Source organism: Columba livia, chromosome 1 (genome assembly GCF_036013475.1).
Source record: "Columba livia isolate bColLiv1 breed racing homer chromosome 1, bColLiv1.pat.W.v2, whole genome shotgun sequence".
NCBI lineage: Eukaryota > Metazoa > Chordata > Aves > Columbiformes > Columbidae > Columba > Columba livia.
This window is the reverse complement of record NC_088602.1, coordinates 125,228,397-125,247,122: the sequence shown is the minus strand read 5'-3', so window position 1 is coordinate 125,247,122 and position 18,726 is coordinate 125,228,397. Positions and strand designations below refer to the sequence as shown.

The window sequence follows — 18,726 nt, the reverse complement described above, 5'->3', positions numbered from 1 at the left end:
ATTTAAATGATGTGTGAATGCCATGTGTGAATGCCATTTTTGAATGATGTTCACATCATGTATAAATCCCACATTGACTTCTACTTAGGCCAAACCTGTCTTTAGTTTACAAGATAGTTTAGATTTCAGTGGAATAGTGAGAGGATGACTCCACTTAGATTACAAGCAGACATTTTTGTACCAGTACTTGCCACAAGTTGGTATGTAGCATAAGTAAACTGTTTCTGTGGTGTGGTCAAAACAAAGACAAGAAGTGGTCAAAACTGGTTTAGGAGAGGCATAACATTTTTTATTGGTTTGCATGAAGAAGCCTGGCTGGATATATACATTGATATTCTTGCGAGTCAACATCTAGGACAGATGTCTCACAGAAACACAGAATCACAGAATTATTGGGGTTGGAATGGACCTCTGGAGATCATCTAGTCCAACCCACCTGCTAAAGCAGGTTTACCTACAGCAGATTGCACAGGAATGTGTCCAGGCAAGTTTTGAAAGTCTCCAGAGAAGGAGATTGCACAATCTCTCTGGGTTGACAGTGCTCTGTCACCCTCGAAGTAAAGAAGTTTCTCCTCATATTCAGATGGAACATCCTGTGCTTCAGTCTGTGACCATTGACTCTTGCCCTATTGTTGGACACCACTGAAAAAGTCTGGTCCTGTCCTTTTGACACCACCCTTGAGATATTTCTAAGCATAAATAAGATCCCTTCTCAGCTTTCTCTTCTCCAGGCTGAACAGACCCAGCTCTCTCAGTTTTTCCTCATTAAAAAGATGCTTCAGGCCACTAATCATCTTTGTAGCCCACTGCTGGACTCTTTCCAGTAGTTCCTTGTCCTTCTTAAACTGGGGAGACAGAACTGGATGCAGTGGCCTCAACAGAGCAGAGCAGAGCAGAGCAGAGCAGAGCAGAGCAGAGGATAATGTCCCTTGACCTGCTGGTCACACTTTTCCTAATGCACCCCAGGATACCATTGGCCATGCTGACTCATGGTCAACCTGTTGTCTACCAGGACTCTCAGGTTCCTCTCTGCAATTCTGCTTTCCAGCAGGTCAGCCCCTAACCTGTACTGGTCCAGGTACAGGACCCTACACTTGCCCTTGTTGAACTTCAGGTTCTTCTCTGCCCAATTCTCCAGCCTGTAAAGGTCTCACTGGATGGCAGCACAGCCTTCTATTGTATCAACCACTCCTCCCAGCAAACTTGCTGAGGGTACCTCAGTCTCTTCATCAAGGTAATTGATAAACAGGTTGAACAAGACTGGACCCAATACTGACCTCGGGGAACACCGCTAACTACAGGCCTCCACCTAGACCCTGCAACATTGATCACAACCCTCTGAGCTCTGCCATCCAGCCAGTTTTCTATCCATCTCACTGTGCATTCTTCCAGCCCACACTTCCTGAACTTGCCTATGAGGAGGTTGTGAGAGACAGTATCAAAAACCTTGATGAAGTCAAGGTAGACAATGTACACTGCTCTTCCCTCATCTACCCAGCCAGTCATACTAGCATAGAAGGCTACTGGGTTGGTCAAACATGATTTCCCCTTGGCGAACCTATGCTGACTATTCCTGATAACCTTCTTTTCCTCCATATTCTTGGCGATGACATCCAGAATGAGTCGTTCCATCACCTTTCCAGGGATGGAGGTGAGGCTGACTGGCCTGTAGTTTCCTGGGTTGTCCTTCTTGCCCTTTTTGAAGACTGGAGTGACATTGGTTTTCTTCCAGTCCTCAGGCACCTCTCCTGTCCTCCACAACCTGTCAAAGATGATGGAGGGTGGCTTAGCAGTAATATCTGCCAGCTCTCTTGGCACTCGTGTGTGCATCCTATTAGAGCCCATGGATTTGTGGATGTCCAGTTTGCCTAAATGATCTTTAACCTGATCCTCCTCAACCAAGGGAAAACCTTCCTTTTGCCAGATTTTCTCTTGTATCTCTAGAGTCTCAAATTCCCAAGGGCCGATCTTAGCAGTAAAGATGGAAGCGAAGGCATTCAGTAACTCTGCCTTCTCTGTACCATCTGTCACCAGGGCACCCTCTTCATTCAGCAGCAGACCTACATTTTCCTTAACCTTCATTTTGCTGCTGATATACTTGAAGAAGCCCTTCTTGTTGTCTTTGGCATCCCTGGTGAGATTTGCTTCCAAGTGGACTTTGGCCTTCCTCACCGCATCCCTGCATACTCTGACAGCCTGCTTGTATTCCTCCCAGGTGGTCTGTCCCTTTTCCACATTACATAAACATCCTTCCATCTGAGCTTTGACAGGAGCTTCTTACACATCCATGCTCTCCTCCTTCTCCCTTTACTTGTGTACTGGTTCAACTGAAAATGGGTAAATTTTCTTCGCACAGTTAGAAACCTTTCTTTTTCACAGCTGGCACACTCACTATTTGCACTTAGTTTGAGAACAAGCAGATAACACCCCAGCACAGAGCTCATGTTTTTAATTGCTCTGGTCTGAGAGCCAAGGGTATTCTGAGCACTCTGCCCACAGGTGTGAGGCATCGAGGAAGGAGGGCAGAGATGGGGCAGAGCTTGACTGACATCCAGATCAACAAGGGTATTCCATCCCATTAGCGTCATGCCAATTATTTAAGGAGAGTGCTGTCTAGTGTTTTACCAATAAATTAGTTGACTGAACTTTGCTGTCTGAAGTCTTGAATGCTGTTTTGAGCTTTGGTTAACAGACCAAACAATGCATTCGGAATCTCTCAGAGGCAGGCATGATTTCTGAGTCAGACAGCACAGCTCTTGTCAGTGCAGAAGCATGCTCCTGTGTACCTTGCTAACTCTGAACACATTTTACCTTGCTTTCCCATTCACAATGCATCTTCATCTGTTCTGTGCAGGGCCAAACTCTCCATTAAAAAATACAAGTCAAATCAAGAGATTACAGAGACAGATTTTAAAATACCTCAAAAATAGTTCAAGATCTCTACTGGTAAGAACTGGAGGCAGCTGTGTAATCCTCAGTGGCTGCTATGTTAAGGATAATACCAAAAGAGACACAGTATTGTGGTTGGTTGTCAGGAGAGTGATATTTCTGGACAATTTTGGCTTGAGACTGATGAAATGAAATCACAAGAAAAAGATAAAGACAATTTTAAAAGACTGTTGCTATCTCCTGCTGTTCAGACTTCCTTGTACTCATGTTTTGTACCGGCTTATTTTAAATGTGTACTTTGAAAATATTTTAATGGGCTATTTTTAACAAATGTAATTAGAATCTCATGTACAATATTTGCTATAGATTTTCATGCCAAATGCTTCGGGGAGCAGTATACACATATATGCACACCTCTTTCTCTTCCTCTCTTCTGTAAGGTAGTGATTAGTCAATTGCTTTACTGGAATGACATGCTTGCTGAAAATCACACAGGTACTTAATCCATATAGAACTAGATCCTTCATTCTAGATATTGTATACTGAAGAGACTGGAAATAATTTTCTATTTTGCTGTAATTTTTAATTGATTTTAGTCACTTATTGTAAAAATGCAAATATGTTTTTATAATTTGTTCAGATCCCATCATGTTATAAACTCATGGCCTTTTCCAGTGGCATGAAATAGTGGGGTAGTATATAACGTAAAGTAATCTAGTGCAGTTTGGTATGTATTGTACTGGATAATAAATTATGTACTCAGTAATACACAACACTCCATCACAGAAAATGCTTCGTGTGTGTACAGTTTTTCCCTTATGATGTAGTGAGCAAGCAATCACTTTTCAGAAATATTTATGCCAAATTTTAAATAGTTAAGTAACCAAAGAAAATTAGGAGGCATAATAGATTTTTTGTTTATAAGTGTGGGAATAAGAACTGGTAAGCTTTGTAATCTTTGAGGTATTTGGTATATTTACTCAGCTTTTCCTTATGACAGTTCTAAATAGCACTCCAAGGAGTTCATTAGCTTTGGCACCACAAGGAAGCTGTCACTGCTGTCCAAGCCGCAATGCCAATAACAACTAGTCTGGCTGCAAAAAGATCACTGAAGATTTTGTACTTATTTTTACAACTATTTAGCACTGGGTTTTAACTTTGTTGACATGAAGTTTTTCATTCAGTGTACTAAGGTGAACAGATCATAATAAATGCTGGGATGGGTTGCTCTCTGTATGTTTCTAATACACAGTTTTTCCCTTAAAAAATATGGATTTATGCTCCTCATCACTCTTCCATTCTGTTACATTGAAGGGTCACCAATACCTGTGGGCATTGATGTGCAGGTAGAAAGCATTGACAGCATATCTGAAGTTGACATGGTAAGTTGGTCAGCAGAACTGGAATAAAGAATTTCAGCCAAAATTCAGGGGCTCAGAAACAGCCAGCTGGATGTTATAGAATAATACAGCTAAAGAAAGCAAATTCTTAAAGAACACAACCTTGCCTTGAAGCACGTAAGTAACTTAAAGTAAGTGTTACAGAAGAGCACATGTTGAACTTCTCCCTGGGCAAGCAGAACAGATCAGAGTAGACAGTGCTCTGATTTGAAAACCCCAGCCATTCAGTAAGCCCCATGGGCTCCCACATAAGCTCTTAGTGCTCTGCATGTTAGACAATGTGGCTTCACATTCTTTGCTTCCTTTACTTATGCAGATCTGAATATTCCTATTATTTCTGACACGGTGGAGCTGTGGCCATAACAAATGGAAATAGAAAAGTCACTTCCAGAAATGGTCCCAGGAAGGAGACACCCTTGCTGTAGTCAAAGACCTGTAGTACTGGAATGCAGGCTGCTCATAACTCAGCTGAAATTGTCACTAATAATGCCACCCGGACATTAGTGCCAAGTTGCTCCTTTCTAGAATAGCAGGGCATGTTAACTTTGCAAAGAGATCTCATTTACAGTATCTTTTCACAGTGAGTGTAGCTCTAGTCATAGGTGTTGAGTTTGCAATGGGATCTGTCAGTATGAACACCTGTATTCCTTTGCAAACCTACCTAAATCATAAAATCATATTACAGGGGCATAAAATCATACTACAAGGGAAGACCCAGCTATCTTCCCAGTATTCTTATACGAAGTAATTGTTCTATGGAGACAAATGATGTCTGTCTAATAATGCAAAACTTAAATAGGCGAGCACAGAGCAGTCAGGCTGTGGAGAAGCTCAGACTGGATTTGCAGCATCCTCTCCATCTCTTTCCACATGTGTATTTTCAGCTACGTTATTACTCTAAATAAGCTGATAAAATATTTGGAATAATATTTCATATTAAAAAGATAGAATTATTGTAAAATGTAATTATTTACGCTTAGGAAATTAATAATATTGTTTATTATGCATTTCATTCATAAATACACTAATTAAAATCCCAATATTTGTACAAGTTAACGAATTTTACAAATTGACCTAAGGCTTATGAAGAACTCAAATTAATCCCTTTGTAAAGGAGCCACAGTCCATTCTGAGAAGAGCTTGCGAAGACTTCCATAAGAAACCCCTTTCCATTTGCCTTTGATTGGTTTTAAAGTTTCTTTTTCACCTCACTGATTGCCCAATCCAGCAGGCCACTGAAATCTTATCTAAGTATAAATGAAGTATGAAACTCAGACTCACACAAGTGACAAGACAAACAGCCAGTATCTCAGAGGTAGTTCCAGTCCATATTTAAACTCATCAAGTGGCATTTGATTCCTCTCCTTGAGGATCCTCCAGATGATATCCAGAGAAGAAACTGATCCTTTACATGAGTTGATTACTTTGTACTGTTTTCTATTGTATGTGAATAAAACATTGTTTTCTTTTATTTTCAATTAAACAAAGGACTTCACAATGACTTTGTATCTCAGACATTACTGGAAGGATGAGAGACTTTCATTTCGTAGTAACAAAAACAAAAGTATGACTTTTGATGGAAGACTGATTAAAAAGATCTGGGTACCTGATGTGTTTTTTGTACACTCCAAAAGATCTTTCATCCATGATACAACTGTGGAAAACATCATGCTCCGAGTATACCCTGATGGCAATGTGCTCTTCAGTCTACGGTAAGAACCTTTTATAAGAACCCTTTTATAAGAAAATTAATGACTGTAAGTGTGGAACAATAGCCTGTACACTAAGAAATTACTGGAAATACTTGCAGTTAAGATTCTGATAATATACTGACAGTAATCCTCTGACATCAGATACTGGGAACTGATGACCACTGTCTGTACCAGCAGGAAAATCAAATTTAGGATTGATAATATATGGATGGCATATTTTTCTATCATTCACATATTGTTTCCTGTCACAGAATAATGGCAGTTGTTTCATGTTGTAAATAGTGCTGAAGTTTTTCAAGTATTAATTCATTGCCAGTGGTTTTAGCAATATTACAGTAGTTTTACTGTTGAGTAAAGCCCAAAATTATTAGCAAAGAAAGGAAAGATTTTTTTTTTTCCCCCTGAGTATTTTAAAACTGTCTGTTTCAGCTATTTTTAACCTGCAATACCTGTAAACATGCCATTGATATTAATCTGGGCTCCAGATAGGCAGGGAGAGCAGATTATTGGTACTGATGCCATCACTGTTAGACAGGTGTGTGACTACGATGAACTGGAAAGTCAAACAGCTGTTCCAGGATTGCAACAGCAAGGTCATCAAGTGTGTTGCCCTTTTATCTACATGTTACTCCTTTTCTTTATAAAGCAGATTTGGATGATGTGGCAGAAATAATTTTAATGAAGAAATTTTCCCCCTAGGGTAAAGGCCTTGAGGCCTGTGCATTGCAGAAATCACAGTTCTCCAGTTTGTTACTAATTAGGCTGTGCACAGAGGTGATACTTCATCTGCTCTGGATAGTCTTAAGATTTATGCAAACACTTGAGATTTTGGCTATGTAGTAACTGTTCAGTGATGAATTTATCTACTCTTTCATGAAGAAACCCTCACAGCAACAGCTGTATGCCACTTTAAAAGAGTCTATGCTCAAGAATCACACTGACCAGTAAGAAACAATGAGGTGAAGTATGCATTTTATTGGTATGTTCATTTCCATGCTTCATGAGAAAGAGAGAGGGATCAGAGGAACTATACTACTATACTAAGGCCTACAGCAGTGGCTCTCTAATGTGAGGAGTGTGATGTACATTCAGCTGGGGGAAGGAAGGGTGGTGAAGACACATAAGATGGGCAAACATATTGTCAGCTTGCTGGAGGGGTGAAGTATCAAACTGAATGGCAGGGAAAGGGGTGATCTAAAGGCTGGTGAACCAAGGTTTTAAAATTATTAAAGTGAAGCAATGTATGTCTAGCCTGAGTGGTGGTAATGCATGTGTTCCTAAAGAATCCAATGCTTATTAGAACATCCTTTTTGTATTGCCAGTTTTACAAGCAGTGGGTAGTTTATATTCCCAACACTTATGTGCAAGAAATTTGCGTATTCCACAGTTTTTCTTCAGTGCCTAGCATCCAGGATTTTATTGAAGCAAAGTGGAACAAAAATCCAGATTTGCTGCTGAAATAGTATTTTTTTTTCAATCAATGTTTTCTTGTTGTTCCCCTGATCCTTTAGTCAAAAGCTAAAATGTGGAAGTCTTATGCATGATTTTGAGGATGTACCACTCTTACAATCTCATTTCAAGCCAGTCAAATCCTACACATAAAAATTCAGCTATAGTGTGATTACCAATCACAAGTTTTCAAAGATCACTTATATACCCAGTATAGCTCTTATCACTTAAATCCCTGTAGGATTCAGTTTGGGGAAAACTGAAAAATCAAAGTGAAACAAATGACAAACAAGATCAAATGACATGCAAGCTGTGACAAGAAAGGGAAATTGGGCAATATTTATCATACTTAAATTGCTGCCCCTAGCCTTTTTGCTTGTTTATTGGTTAAAATGTCAAGGGACATTTATCTTCTAAACATTTGTGAAAACACAGATGGAATGCAAAATAATGACTTTACCTAGATTTCCTTAAGTTTTTTAGAGTATAAGGCATTTCCATAGTGTTGAAGAGGAAAGTAGTCTTCCAGAAATTGCAGCTTATCTTTTTGTGCAATCAAATATTATAACCATTCTAGCTGAGAAAATAGCAGTTGGAATAATATTTGCTCTAACCTGTAATATTTTGTACTTCAATCTATAAGAAATCCAGCCAAGAAATGTGAGTTCCCCTTGTTAATCTTCATAAGCATAACTCTTCAAAGCTAAATGCGTGAAAGGCTAATGAAGGATCAGGCCAGTAAAGGTTTAAAAATGAAAGGTAATGCACTTAATAAGAAAGACTATTTGTGTTTAAAAAAATATGTTCTCTCCCTGATTTAGTTTTATCTCACGATTTTGAAGCCATTTTAGAAGCATCTAAAAAAGAAGAAAACTCAGTCATTAGGATTCTGAACAGCAGATTGGTTGGAGATCTCACTAAGATCCCACCATCCTAAGAAAGCGTGAATTTTTTTGTTTAATTTCTGTTTTTCTGTTCCTTTCTGCAGAATAACAGTTTCTGCTATGTGTTTCATGGATTTCAGTAGGTTTCCTCTGGACACTCAGAACTGTTCTTTAGAACTGGAAAGCTGTAAGTTTAATTCATACCTGTTCTTCACATGTGCCTTCTCACCAGCACTCCATGTTGTTTATAATACCTTTTTTGCTCATATTCATGTGTGACCTGAACCAATCAATCAGTACATACTAAACCGTAGCCGGTTTGGGATCTTTCCACAAATCAGTGAGCTTTTGGAGGACAGATAAAGCATGATGGTTTGTTTTGACTGGGTTAATATTTGTATGCCTAAATCTAAAAATGTTCCCTCTCTCAAAAATCCTGCTTTTGTCTGAGAAAATAGTGCAAGTTAAAACTAAAACATGATGTCAATATTTGACATTATGGAAAAACTAAAATGAGTGTTGTGTTACTGTGAAATGCCTGCTTTCTCACTGCTGACTCAATTGTCTATAGTAAGCTGTAGAGCTGGACAACAAAAGGTAATTCTGTTTTGCAGAAACTTTTAATACCTCAACATTTATTCTTATTTGAATTATGGGTTAAACTGGGATGCTGGTTTGTTGTTTAGTCTTGAAAAAGATAACAGACTCCCAGCTATAACATGCATTCTGCTGAGTGTGGCAACCCAGAGCTCTGATCCTATGTGCCTTCTGACCCCAGGCAAGCCCATGTCCCCCATCTGTCAGGTAAGCTGCTGGCAGGGCACGGGACTGGGCTCCACTTGGAACAAGATGGAATTTGGTCTTTGCAGATTTTTCCATGTCAACTAACTGGCAAATTTATGTGAAAAATGTGTTTCTTTGGGGTTTTTCCAAATTGAGTGGTCTCCCCAAATTGTTTGAGTGGTCTCCTATCCCTAAGAAAAGAAAACAGAAGCATTATTCCAGCAGATGAGGTGATTCACATTTTACTTTCTCATAGATGCATACAATGAAGATGATCTGATGTTATACTGGAAACATGGAAACAAGTCCCTGAGCACAGATGAGCACATCTCCCTCTCCCAGTTTTTCATCGAAGAATTCAGTGCTTCCAGTGGACTAGCTTTTTACAGCAGTACTGGTACAGTAAGCCCCTATCATTAGAAGAGAGAAGCTCAGGACACAATCATGCAGAATGTATTTCTCATTCAAATTTGTTGCTAATAAATAACTTACTGCTCAGAGATCTCACTTAAAATGAAGTCACAATCGCACTGATTTGTCAGCCTAGGTCCTCAGTTCTCTTTATATTACAGACGGAACACTTTCTTGGTATTGGAAGAAGAGGCCATAATAATACTTGTAACTCAACATCTGACAAAAAGAACCTGAAAAAATACACAACAACCAAATATATACTGTTGTGAGCTCTTGCAAAATCATGGTGCTTCTCTGAAAGTCACTGGAGTATTTGGTTTACAGGAATCTTTGAGTACTGGTTATACAGAAAAGCTTGAAAATTCAAGCCCTAAATTGCCAAGTACTACAAAGCAAAGAAGAGAAACCCCAGTACATTGTATTGTCTAAAACCTTCACATGTTTGGAGCTGCAAAATGTCATTATAAGTCTACTAACTATAAGATTTCCGCATGAGAGCATTTATAATCTATTGAGGTCTAATTCATGGTTTGCTTAATGTTCCCTATTTATACATGAAGTTGCAGGAAAAAAATGCCTTTATGTCAGTGCTACATTGTTTAAATACAGGTGTCTGACCCAGACAGGCTTCTATTTCTCCCTCTAGATCTTGAGCTATACTTTCTGGCAAACTGCATAAGGCTTTAGGAGTTTCTTATAGTATTGATTTCATGCAAGGTGGGTTTTATTTTCTTTGTATTTGTACATGCAATTATAAATTTTGAAGTACTCTATATGTAAGTACTCTGTTTTTAACTAGATAAAATAGCATGCTTGCTACTGTACTGTCCAGTCTGGGTCAATTCATTTCAGTGTGGATATTGCCCTTTATATCAAGGCAGATTAATAAAATAGAGATTATTCCATATTATATATATATATATATGTGTATATATATATATGCATGACACTTTGGAAAAAAAAGACATACAGGAAAGCAGCAAATAGGTTTATTTAGTCTATTTTATTTACAGGATAGCTTATTTTTGCACTTAAAAAAGAGCCATTCAAGTTTGCCGTGGCTTATATTGAATGCAGAAATTCCAGTTTCAATTATGAAGCAGCCTAAGCAATGAGGAATTCACAGCTTGATCAGGTTCTTCATCCTTATCTCTTGCTCGTGTATGAGCTAAGAACAGAGCTGCAGCTTTCAAGAGCCATTGTCATGTGAGGGAAGGGCAAGTGACACCTTACCTCATAACTGGGCTTTGCTGAGAACTGTCAAATTTGTCCTTGTTGCAAGAAGGAGTCCAGAACATTTTTCACCCAACTGCTATCACTGTGTGTTGTAACTGGGTTCCAGGAACTCAGCTGGCTTCTTTCTGCCTTGCTATTCTCATAAAAAAAATATTTACAGAAGCAAATATGGCCTTTTGCACAACAGTGCAACCTCATAACAACCCTGTATCCAGGTCTTTGCAGCACTTTCACAGCATGTTTGATTTTGCAAAGTACAACTGTTTAACACGTACATGCAGGTGTTTTGATGATGAGCTTGCCCAGCAGAGTAAAGGTGAAAGACTTCTTTTAAGTTGCAGAGACCACTGGGAAGTACCTGAATAAATGTGTGCATGATATCTGCCAATTAGAATACTGTCTTTTGTGGACAGATACTTTTATTTAGTGTTGAGTTTTTGTTTCAGTCAGGAGATTCCACTTTTCTCTTGTTATTTTATTTTGCTTCTTTTTGGAAGAAAATTATTACACACAGACTCCACCCCCCTCAAGTAAGTAACAGTGGGGAAAAACCAGCACAACTCTTAAGAGAAGCCATCTCCCACTGAATAGTGTCAGGCAAAAATGGACAAAAATGCTGCTGCTCACAAAGCAGCCTTCTTTATTTTAGGTTCTACATATCCTGTCCTGTGAATCTCAGTGAACTACACATGCATAGCATTTAGGCTTTCAGAGTTCCCTGGCCTCCAAAGGAACAAAAATTTAAATCAATTTTTGGGACAACACCTTCTCCACGACGGGAAACACACAGGGGGTTTCCAATATTAGATGGGGTTATTGTTGAGATATTAGTTTTTATAAAGTGGTTCTTTGTGATGGCATGACTACTCCATAAAGGCTTATTGCTGACTCTAGCTGTACTGGACAGGCAGATGCTGCACAGTTGGTCACTCTTGCCTTATTTCCCTCCCATCGCAGCTTTAGCATATATGCTCTGCCGCACAGGCAGAGCACGTCTCAACATTCACTAGATGGCACCCTTTCCTCTAAAGTCAAGGCTGGGCAGGCAAATCCCTCTGACCGTAGGAAAAGTGTTGCTTGTTGTCCAGTATTCGTAGAGTGAGAGAAGGCAAGCTACTTTTTGGGGGACTCAGGGTGTTTGCTTCACTGTCCTAGCTGGACTAGACAATTATATTCTGTCTGTATTCTCCCGGCAGTTTGATTTTAAGTCTATTTACTTTTTTTCCTTTTAATTTTCTAACTTAAATTATAAAACAGTATTTTATTTATGCAGTCATGATGCTTCACTCTCAAAGCAGCAATATTTTAATAAGGTATGATGGATAGTTTGTAACACACTATATAAAACCAAGGTGGTGGCAATATTTCTTAGGCATTTACTATTATTGATATGGACACAGTGAGCAGAACTCACAAATTAACACAGATCTCTTCTCCCAAACTGTTCCTCTCTCTTTTTTCAATAGGTTGGTACAATCGACTTTTTATAAACTTTGCACTCCGGAGACACATTTTCTTTTTTGTGCTACAATCCTATTTCCCAGCCATGCTGATGGTGATGCTGTCTTGGGTTTCATTTTGGATTGACAGAAGAGCCGTTCCTGCCAGGGTATCACTAGGTAAACTTTTATTGTATATTCTTTTGGGAGGTATAGAATTAATAGGGGAGAGGTTTTGGAGTTACCTAACTTTTTATTTACACAGGACATGAGCAAGTATATCAGGTAATTGCCTGAATAACACTATTATTGCCACTGTTGCCACTACCACAGACTCCTTCAGTCAACCTCTACATTAGGAAATGGCATGTTTGTTCAGACTGGCTTTGCTATATTATGAAAGAGCTCACACATCACAGAAGGAAAAAGGGATGATTCTACAGATTTCTCTATGTAGCATTTTACTTAATTCTTTTTTTTTTAAATTTTTTTCAAAGACTGGGTTGTTTTTTTCCTTCCCTCTTCTCAGCCGAGTAACAGATAGTGACAGGTAGTGAGATCCCTCCCCAAATCCGTGGTTCATGAGAGATACTTAATAGGCTTAGCACAGTCTACCTAAAAAGCTTGGCAGCTCTGCTTTCTCTCCAGAAAGACTTGATATCTTCCTACCAACTTGGAACCAGTTTCCTGACTTGTCCTATGCAGCAAAGCCATTCTTTGCTAGGCACATTGAAAATGTGCACTTTGGTGCCTTAACTTTGCAAGGCACACAGGCTTCTGTGAAGCCAAGGAATAAGCTGGGCATCTTTCTCCTCTCACACTTCCAGTTCTGAACAGCACAGCTCAGAAAAAAAATATGAATTACAGTGTTTTTTTTCATAAAGTTATTGTTTTTCTCAGTGATGAATCGGATTATACCGCTTCGAGGCTGCCTTTTGTTGGAATTTAATGCTGATGGCCTTGGAATCAGTACCTTTTTTTCAAAGATTAGCATCTCTGTGAAAATCGGATGGAAATTTATTAAGATATCTAGTGTAATCATAATGCATCTGAGTCCTGCAACTGTTGGTTCAAGAACTAGTAAAGAAGCTCCTGTTGTTGGTTCTCACTGGTGGGAGTCCCAGAAGCCAAGTGCATGTTGCCATATTTCTTAAACAATTGAAAATTTGAGGATTTTTGTTTAAGAAACTTGCATGTACTGTGGAAGCCCTCAATTTTTAGCTATCAATCTACAAAAAATAGGACTGTAGCTACCTCAGATCCCTTTCTATTGGCACTGTCTAAAGCTATTAATACATGAGATATAAATCTATTTGTTAGTCTAAAAACAAATTATGGTACCTCCTACCTACTTTTATTAATGCATCTACCAATTCCTTCTATTTGTAAAGAAATTATCTTTAAAAATAAAGTTTTAATTCTCAGTAGGCCATCTGTAACATTGTCAAGATGGTTTTACTGATCATGTTCTTTAATTTATATACGGATTTCTGCAGGAGGCTGTGCATCAGGAATTCTATGAATAACACACACTTCATTAGCATAAACATACATAATTTATAGGCAATTTTAACAACAAAGTTTTAAAAGTTTAGCTCCCTAGCCTACAGTATACATGTTTTAAATAAACAGACTTCCTCTTATATGGTATATTTCAAACTCCATCCTTCAGCCAAAGGAACCTGCAGAGAGGGAAAGGGAAAACTTGTATGTTCCACTGGACTTGAACTAGCATGAAACTGGAAAAAGGCTACATGACCCAGCTGAAAGGCCATGCTATTAATTGAGATGTCTTAATTTCCAGTGTAATACTTATTTCTTTAAAAACAGGGCCTGGTTTAGTGTTGGTTGTTCATGGTTTGTGTGTATAGTGTTTGTTTGTTTTCCCCTGAGACAGAGCAAAACAAAATTAGATGAATAGCTGCATGTAAGAGGAGAGATCAAAAAGAGGAGCATAAAATTCTGGACACACTGAAGTCAACAAAAATATTTCTTAGTTTCACTCGATATAGCATTTTGATACTAGAGTGTTTTTAGAGAGCCAAGGAGTTTATGACAGAAATACACAAGCTGATGTATGTTCTCAAGAAGTACAACTTGCGACGGGGTTAGGAGGGAAATTGGTGATTCTTTAGTGATTCTTCAGGCCAATAAAGTGCATAACAGAGACCCTGGCTCTGGGAAGTGAGGGAAGACCGCAAACTCACTTTCATTTCTCCGTAGCAGTACCCAAAGCTGTCACAGAAACACATTCCTTATGCTGTAGAATCACCAGCGCTGTGTCCTTGCTGTTCGAACCTCGTGTGCCACGGCTCTAACTGCACACCCTGAGCAGAGAGATGATTTACCGGTTTCAGTATTGTATGTGATAAGTCCTTCATGGTTCACTCTGCTTTTCGGAGCCTGTGCAATGAAGTTAAAGGCAGCGTCAATCATATGCCCTCACAAAGCTGTGCTGTCCAAGCAATGTTAATGAGCTAAACAGAGCCATCTGGCCAGTATTATGATAACCTCCCCTTTTTCTCTGGCAGGTATAACAACAGTGCTGACAATGTCAACCATCATGACAGGAGTAAGTGCCTCAATGCCTCAAGTGTCTTACATAAAGGCTGTGGATGTGTATTTATGGATCAGCTTCCTTTTTGTCTTCCTGTCCGTCATCGAATATGCAGCAGTGAACTATCTCACCACAATTGAAGAGAGAAAGCAACTCAAAAAAAGGGGCAAGGTACAATCCTTTGTGTTTTGTTGCCTTCAGAAAACATCACAGAAGCCACAGAGTAATCCTGATACACCACTGTGATAACAGCACAGTAACGGCACTGTATCTCACTTTACTTGGCTAACAGGAGAAAATGTATCATGCTCTCTGAGATCTTGAGAAGGTCTGTGTTTTCTTTCCCTTCCTTTTCTCATGGCAGAGGCTAGGGAGTACACCTCCTGACTTTTTTTTCCTTCCCCCTCCCTCCCAGAGGAAAGTAACTTTCATTCTGTTCTCAAATACTTATCGATCAAGGTATTTTTCCGCTTTCTGAAATATACCCAAGAATGCACTCATGCAGTATTCCTCCCTATTTTCTGTGAAAGAGAGTCTATTTCTGCTTCTTCTGCTTTGCCATTTTCAGTTAGGAAGATAGGTTTAATGGTGCCTTTTTGTCCCAAGACCAAATGAATGACAATGTCATTTTTAGAAAAGTGCCCGAAGCAGAAATGTCCACAAGTTAAACATTTGCTTTCTATGAAGTGCTCACTTAAAATCTTTGCTTCAAGATGCTTGCCCCATGTAAACTCATTTGTTGGAATATCACCAGGGGAAAAACACAAAAAGGGTGCATATATTGCTCACATGATTTGATAATCCCATCAAAAAACTACTCACAGAAATGTCTGAGGTAATTTCCCACAACTCCAGCAGTGCAAATCTACAGGAGCGGCAGAGCTCGATTTTTCTGTTTTGGAAGCTGAGGCACATATTTCCAGCTAGAAGCTGGCAATTATCAGTCAGACAAGTGTGTTTTATTGCATGTATCCCCTTCCTCACTCATGCCCTGCCCAAGAGGGCAGGCGCCACAGACAGCAATACTGTGAGGTAGCCCTGTTCTATGTATGCTCTCCACAGAGGGAACAACACTGAAGAGAAAACTCTCTTTATTTTCTGTTTGATTTATTTAGATTTTACTAAAATGGCTCCTGCTAGATGGAGAATAACTATTCTTTTTGCCAGGCTTCAGGAATGTATAGTATTGATGCAGTACAAGCAATGGCTTTTGACGGCTGCTTCCACGACACGGATGTGGACATGGACCTGACTGCTTTCTCAGACCGCTGTGAAGAGAATGAGACCCAGGCACGTGCAGCCAATATCTCCAACGTGGACACAACTCGCATAAAGAGGAAGAGATCAGTGAAGGGAAACGTGGGCAGGATTATTTTACGGAACAATCATGTTATTGACACATATTCCAGGATTATTTTTCCCAGTGTGTACATTGTGTTCAACTTTTTTTACTGGGGTTTGTACATATGAACAAATATCATTACAAGCTAGACATGATTTTGCGTATGAGGGTAGCATTGTGCTTTAAAAATAATGCAACAGCACTAGACGAAAGGGTTAAAAGTTTCGGAAACTGACTTCCCTGTCATACGAAAGATGGTCTGGTTAGCAGCAAAACTGTTAATGAAAACCCTTCACCTTTCTAGTTTCTTTTTCAATTGGACTGTGCAGTGCTTCACTGAGGCAATCTAATGCACATGCTACTACTGCAGTAGCCTGGAAGCAGTTTGCTCACTAAGGGAGCCCTTTGTAACACACCTGAGCAGACAGCAGCTCCCATCTGAGGTATGACCTACATTCTAACTATTCCTCTTTAATCAGCCTTCCTGTTTGTTCTCCATTTGTGGTCCAGTAGACAATCAGCACCAGTTGCCTTCAAATAGCTCCTATCCTTATTTCACTTGCTGCATTTTGATTTTGCCAGGCAACCTTTATGCAGCTCAGCAGCTTTTGTCCTGGGATGGTAACTAGGTGGAAAGTGATTACAGCTTAGCAGTGGAGTACGGATGAGCAGGAAGCAAAACTGATGGGGCTTTGTACATTATGCGTCACCAACACTCCAAGAAAAACCCTCACCCTGTCAGCTGCCCCTGACTTTCCAGAGGACCATTGGGAAGGGCCTCTATTTTGAACAAATCTTGCTCACTAGTCCAAGAGGCAGCAGAGAAGCAGTGTCTCAGACCTGATGCACTCAGTGTCTTACATCAACCTCCCAGGTGGATGACGAGTGTCACCTGCACAAGCTATGCCCCTCATGTGACACCCAGACACCTGTGTCTGGTGTAGACCTGCTGCAATCACCTGCTTTCTGCATAACTGCTCATTTCAGAAATGTAGGCTTTGAGGCAGAGATTTTAGAAAACTATGCCAAGAAAACAAACAAACCATGTCTTCAGCAGCACTTGGTTCTTCTGTTTTATGTTGCATACCTGAGCATGGGGTTTTGCCCCTTTCCTCTCTCCCTTTGGCTTTTGAGGTTGAATGTTACAGTGAGGAGAAGCTACATATGCCTGCTTGCAGCACTGATCCCCAGCACAGTTCAAGATACCATGCTGAGACACACAGAAAATGAAAGAAAGCAGCTGTGCCAAAACAGAGCCATATACAGGTATCCTGTTGGTCTCAGATGAATCCTACATGGAAATATCCTTAGGTTCAGGCTCAAGAGGTTGAATTAAAGATGTTCATGGACACATAAAAAGTATTCACAGCTCCAGAAAACAATCAAGATTCCTTTTGCAACTTTCCCAAATATGGAGCATTTCCCATTTAATTTCTTGGGTTTGTCTGTTGTTTAATGAAGTGAGTTATATTTACAAAGCCAGTTCAAAACAACAATTTGTGGTGGCAAAAAATGTCACAAAATAAATGCTTGGTCATTGCTTGGTCAAAATTAGGAAGTGGGAATAAATTTGGAAGCCTGAACCACTCTCTGGTTTACTTGATTTTCCTACTCCAGTATTGTTGCTCATAGCATGGTGGTGTCTTTTACTCTTTCAAAAAGCTGCATTTGTCAAGCTCCCAGTTACAGAGCTGGAGGAGCTGGTGACACACTGCATGCTGGGTGATTGAAATCTGATGGAGTGAGTGGGTGCTTTGCCAGCCAGTTTGCTGCCAAACAAATGATCTGAGCTAAGACGACTTTGATACTATTCCAGGAAATCCTGTCATGGAAAGCAGAACCGTACCACGAATGACAATGCTGGGAACATAAAGCCAAGGCACACACAGGCTTTGGCAACAGCAAGAGCACACTAGACCTCAAGCTGAGCCAGTGTGTAATATAGATATATAAAAAAAATTACCATGACAACCTTGTAACTGCACTGCCGTTATGGAGGCATCCTGCACAGATGTTCCAGATTGCCTGAGAAGATCCCACCTAATTGCTCCAGATGTGCATGTCCTAAACTTTTCACATGAACTAATATATCACCATTGTTGTCACGTAATTTTTAAAATAATCTGCCTTACAGGAAGAGATATTTGTTCTGTAGCCAACAGTGAATCCTCAGCCGCCAACAGAATAAATACCCATGTGCTTCTTGACCCATACCAGTTCCCTCTTCTAAATTTCTTACAGCATCTGTGGCAGCGAAAGCCTGAGCCCCACGCAGCCTGTCAAGTGGGCAGGTCCACACAGGGAAGTGTTGAGGAAAAGAGATTCATGCTTGCATTTACCTTCCAGGCACGTGCCTGACAGCTGCACAGCTTGCTCCCACAGAGGAACCTGTTGGTTACCTTCAACTGTCAATGTAATCACTGGCAAAGTGTTCTCCGCACAGAGAACACTGTATAGCAAGTTTCATTATGTTAATGAAGATGACTGGATGTTAGGATGATGAAATGTAACTGTGTGCTTCTACAGCAAAGCTTATAATTTTTATTTTCTTAATGCAGTGGCTGGGATGATAACACGGTCAATTATACTTCAAAAATCTATTGCTTGTCTAAATGGCAAAA

At 39.7% G+C, this 18,726-nt stretch overlaps 1 protein-coding gene across 2 annotated transcripts in view; it reads left to right on the top strand.

Annotated features, from left to right (window-relative positions):
• GABRR3 (gamma-aminobutyric acid type A receptor subunit rho3) overlaps positions 1-18,507 on the top strand; it is a 40,154-nt gene extending 21,647 nt beyond the window's left edge. The window contains exons 3-9 of one of the 2 annotated variants that reach the window (XM_065076820.1): positions 4,204-4,271; positions 5,778-6,001; positions 8,439-8,521; positions 9,374-9,514; positions 12,234-12,386; positions 14,738-14,934; positions 15,931-18,507. In XM_065076820.1, coding sequence (XP_064932892.1) covers positions 4,204-4,271; positions 5,778-6,001; positions 8,439-8,521; positions 9,374-9,514; positions 12,234-12,386; positions 14,738-14,934; positions 15,931-16,233 — 1,169 coding nt within the window. In that variant the 3' untranslated portion in view covers positions 16,234-18,507. The remainder of the gene's footprint in view (positions 1-4,203; positions 4,272-5,777; positions 6,002-8,438; positions 8,522-9,373; positions 9,515-12,233; positions 12,387-14,737; positions 14,935-15,930) is intronic. The other variant, XM_021287783.2, reaches the window with a different exon arrangement.
• Positions 18,508-18,726: the final 219 nt, after the last annotated feature.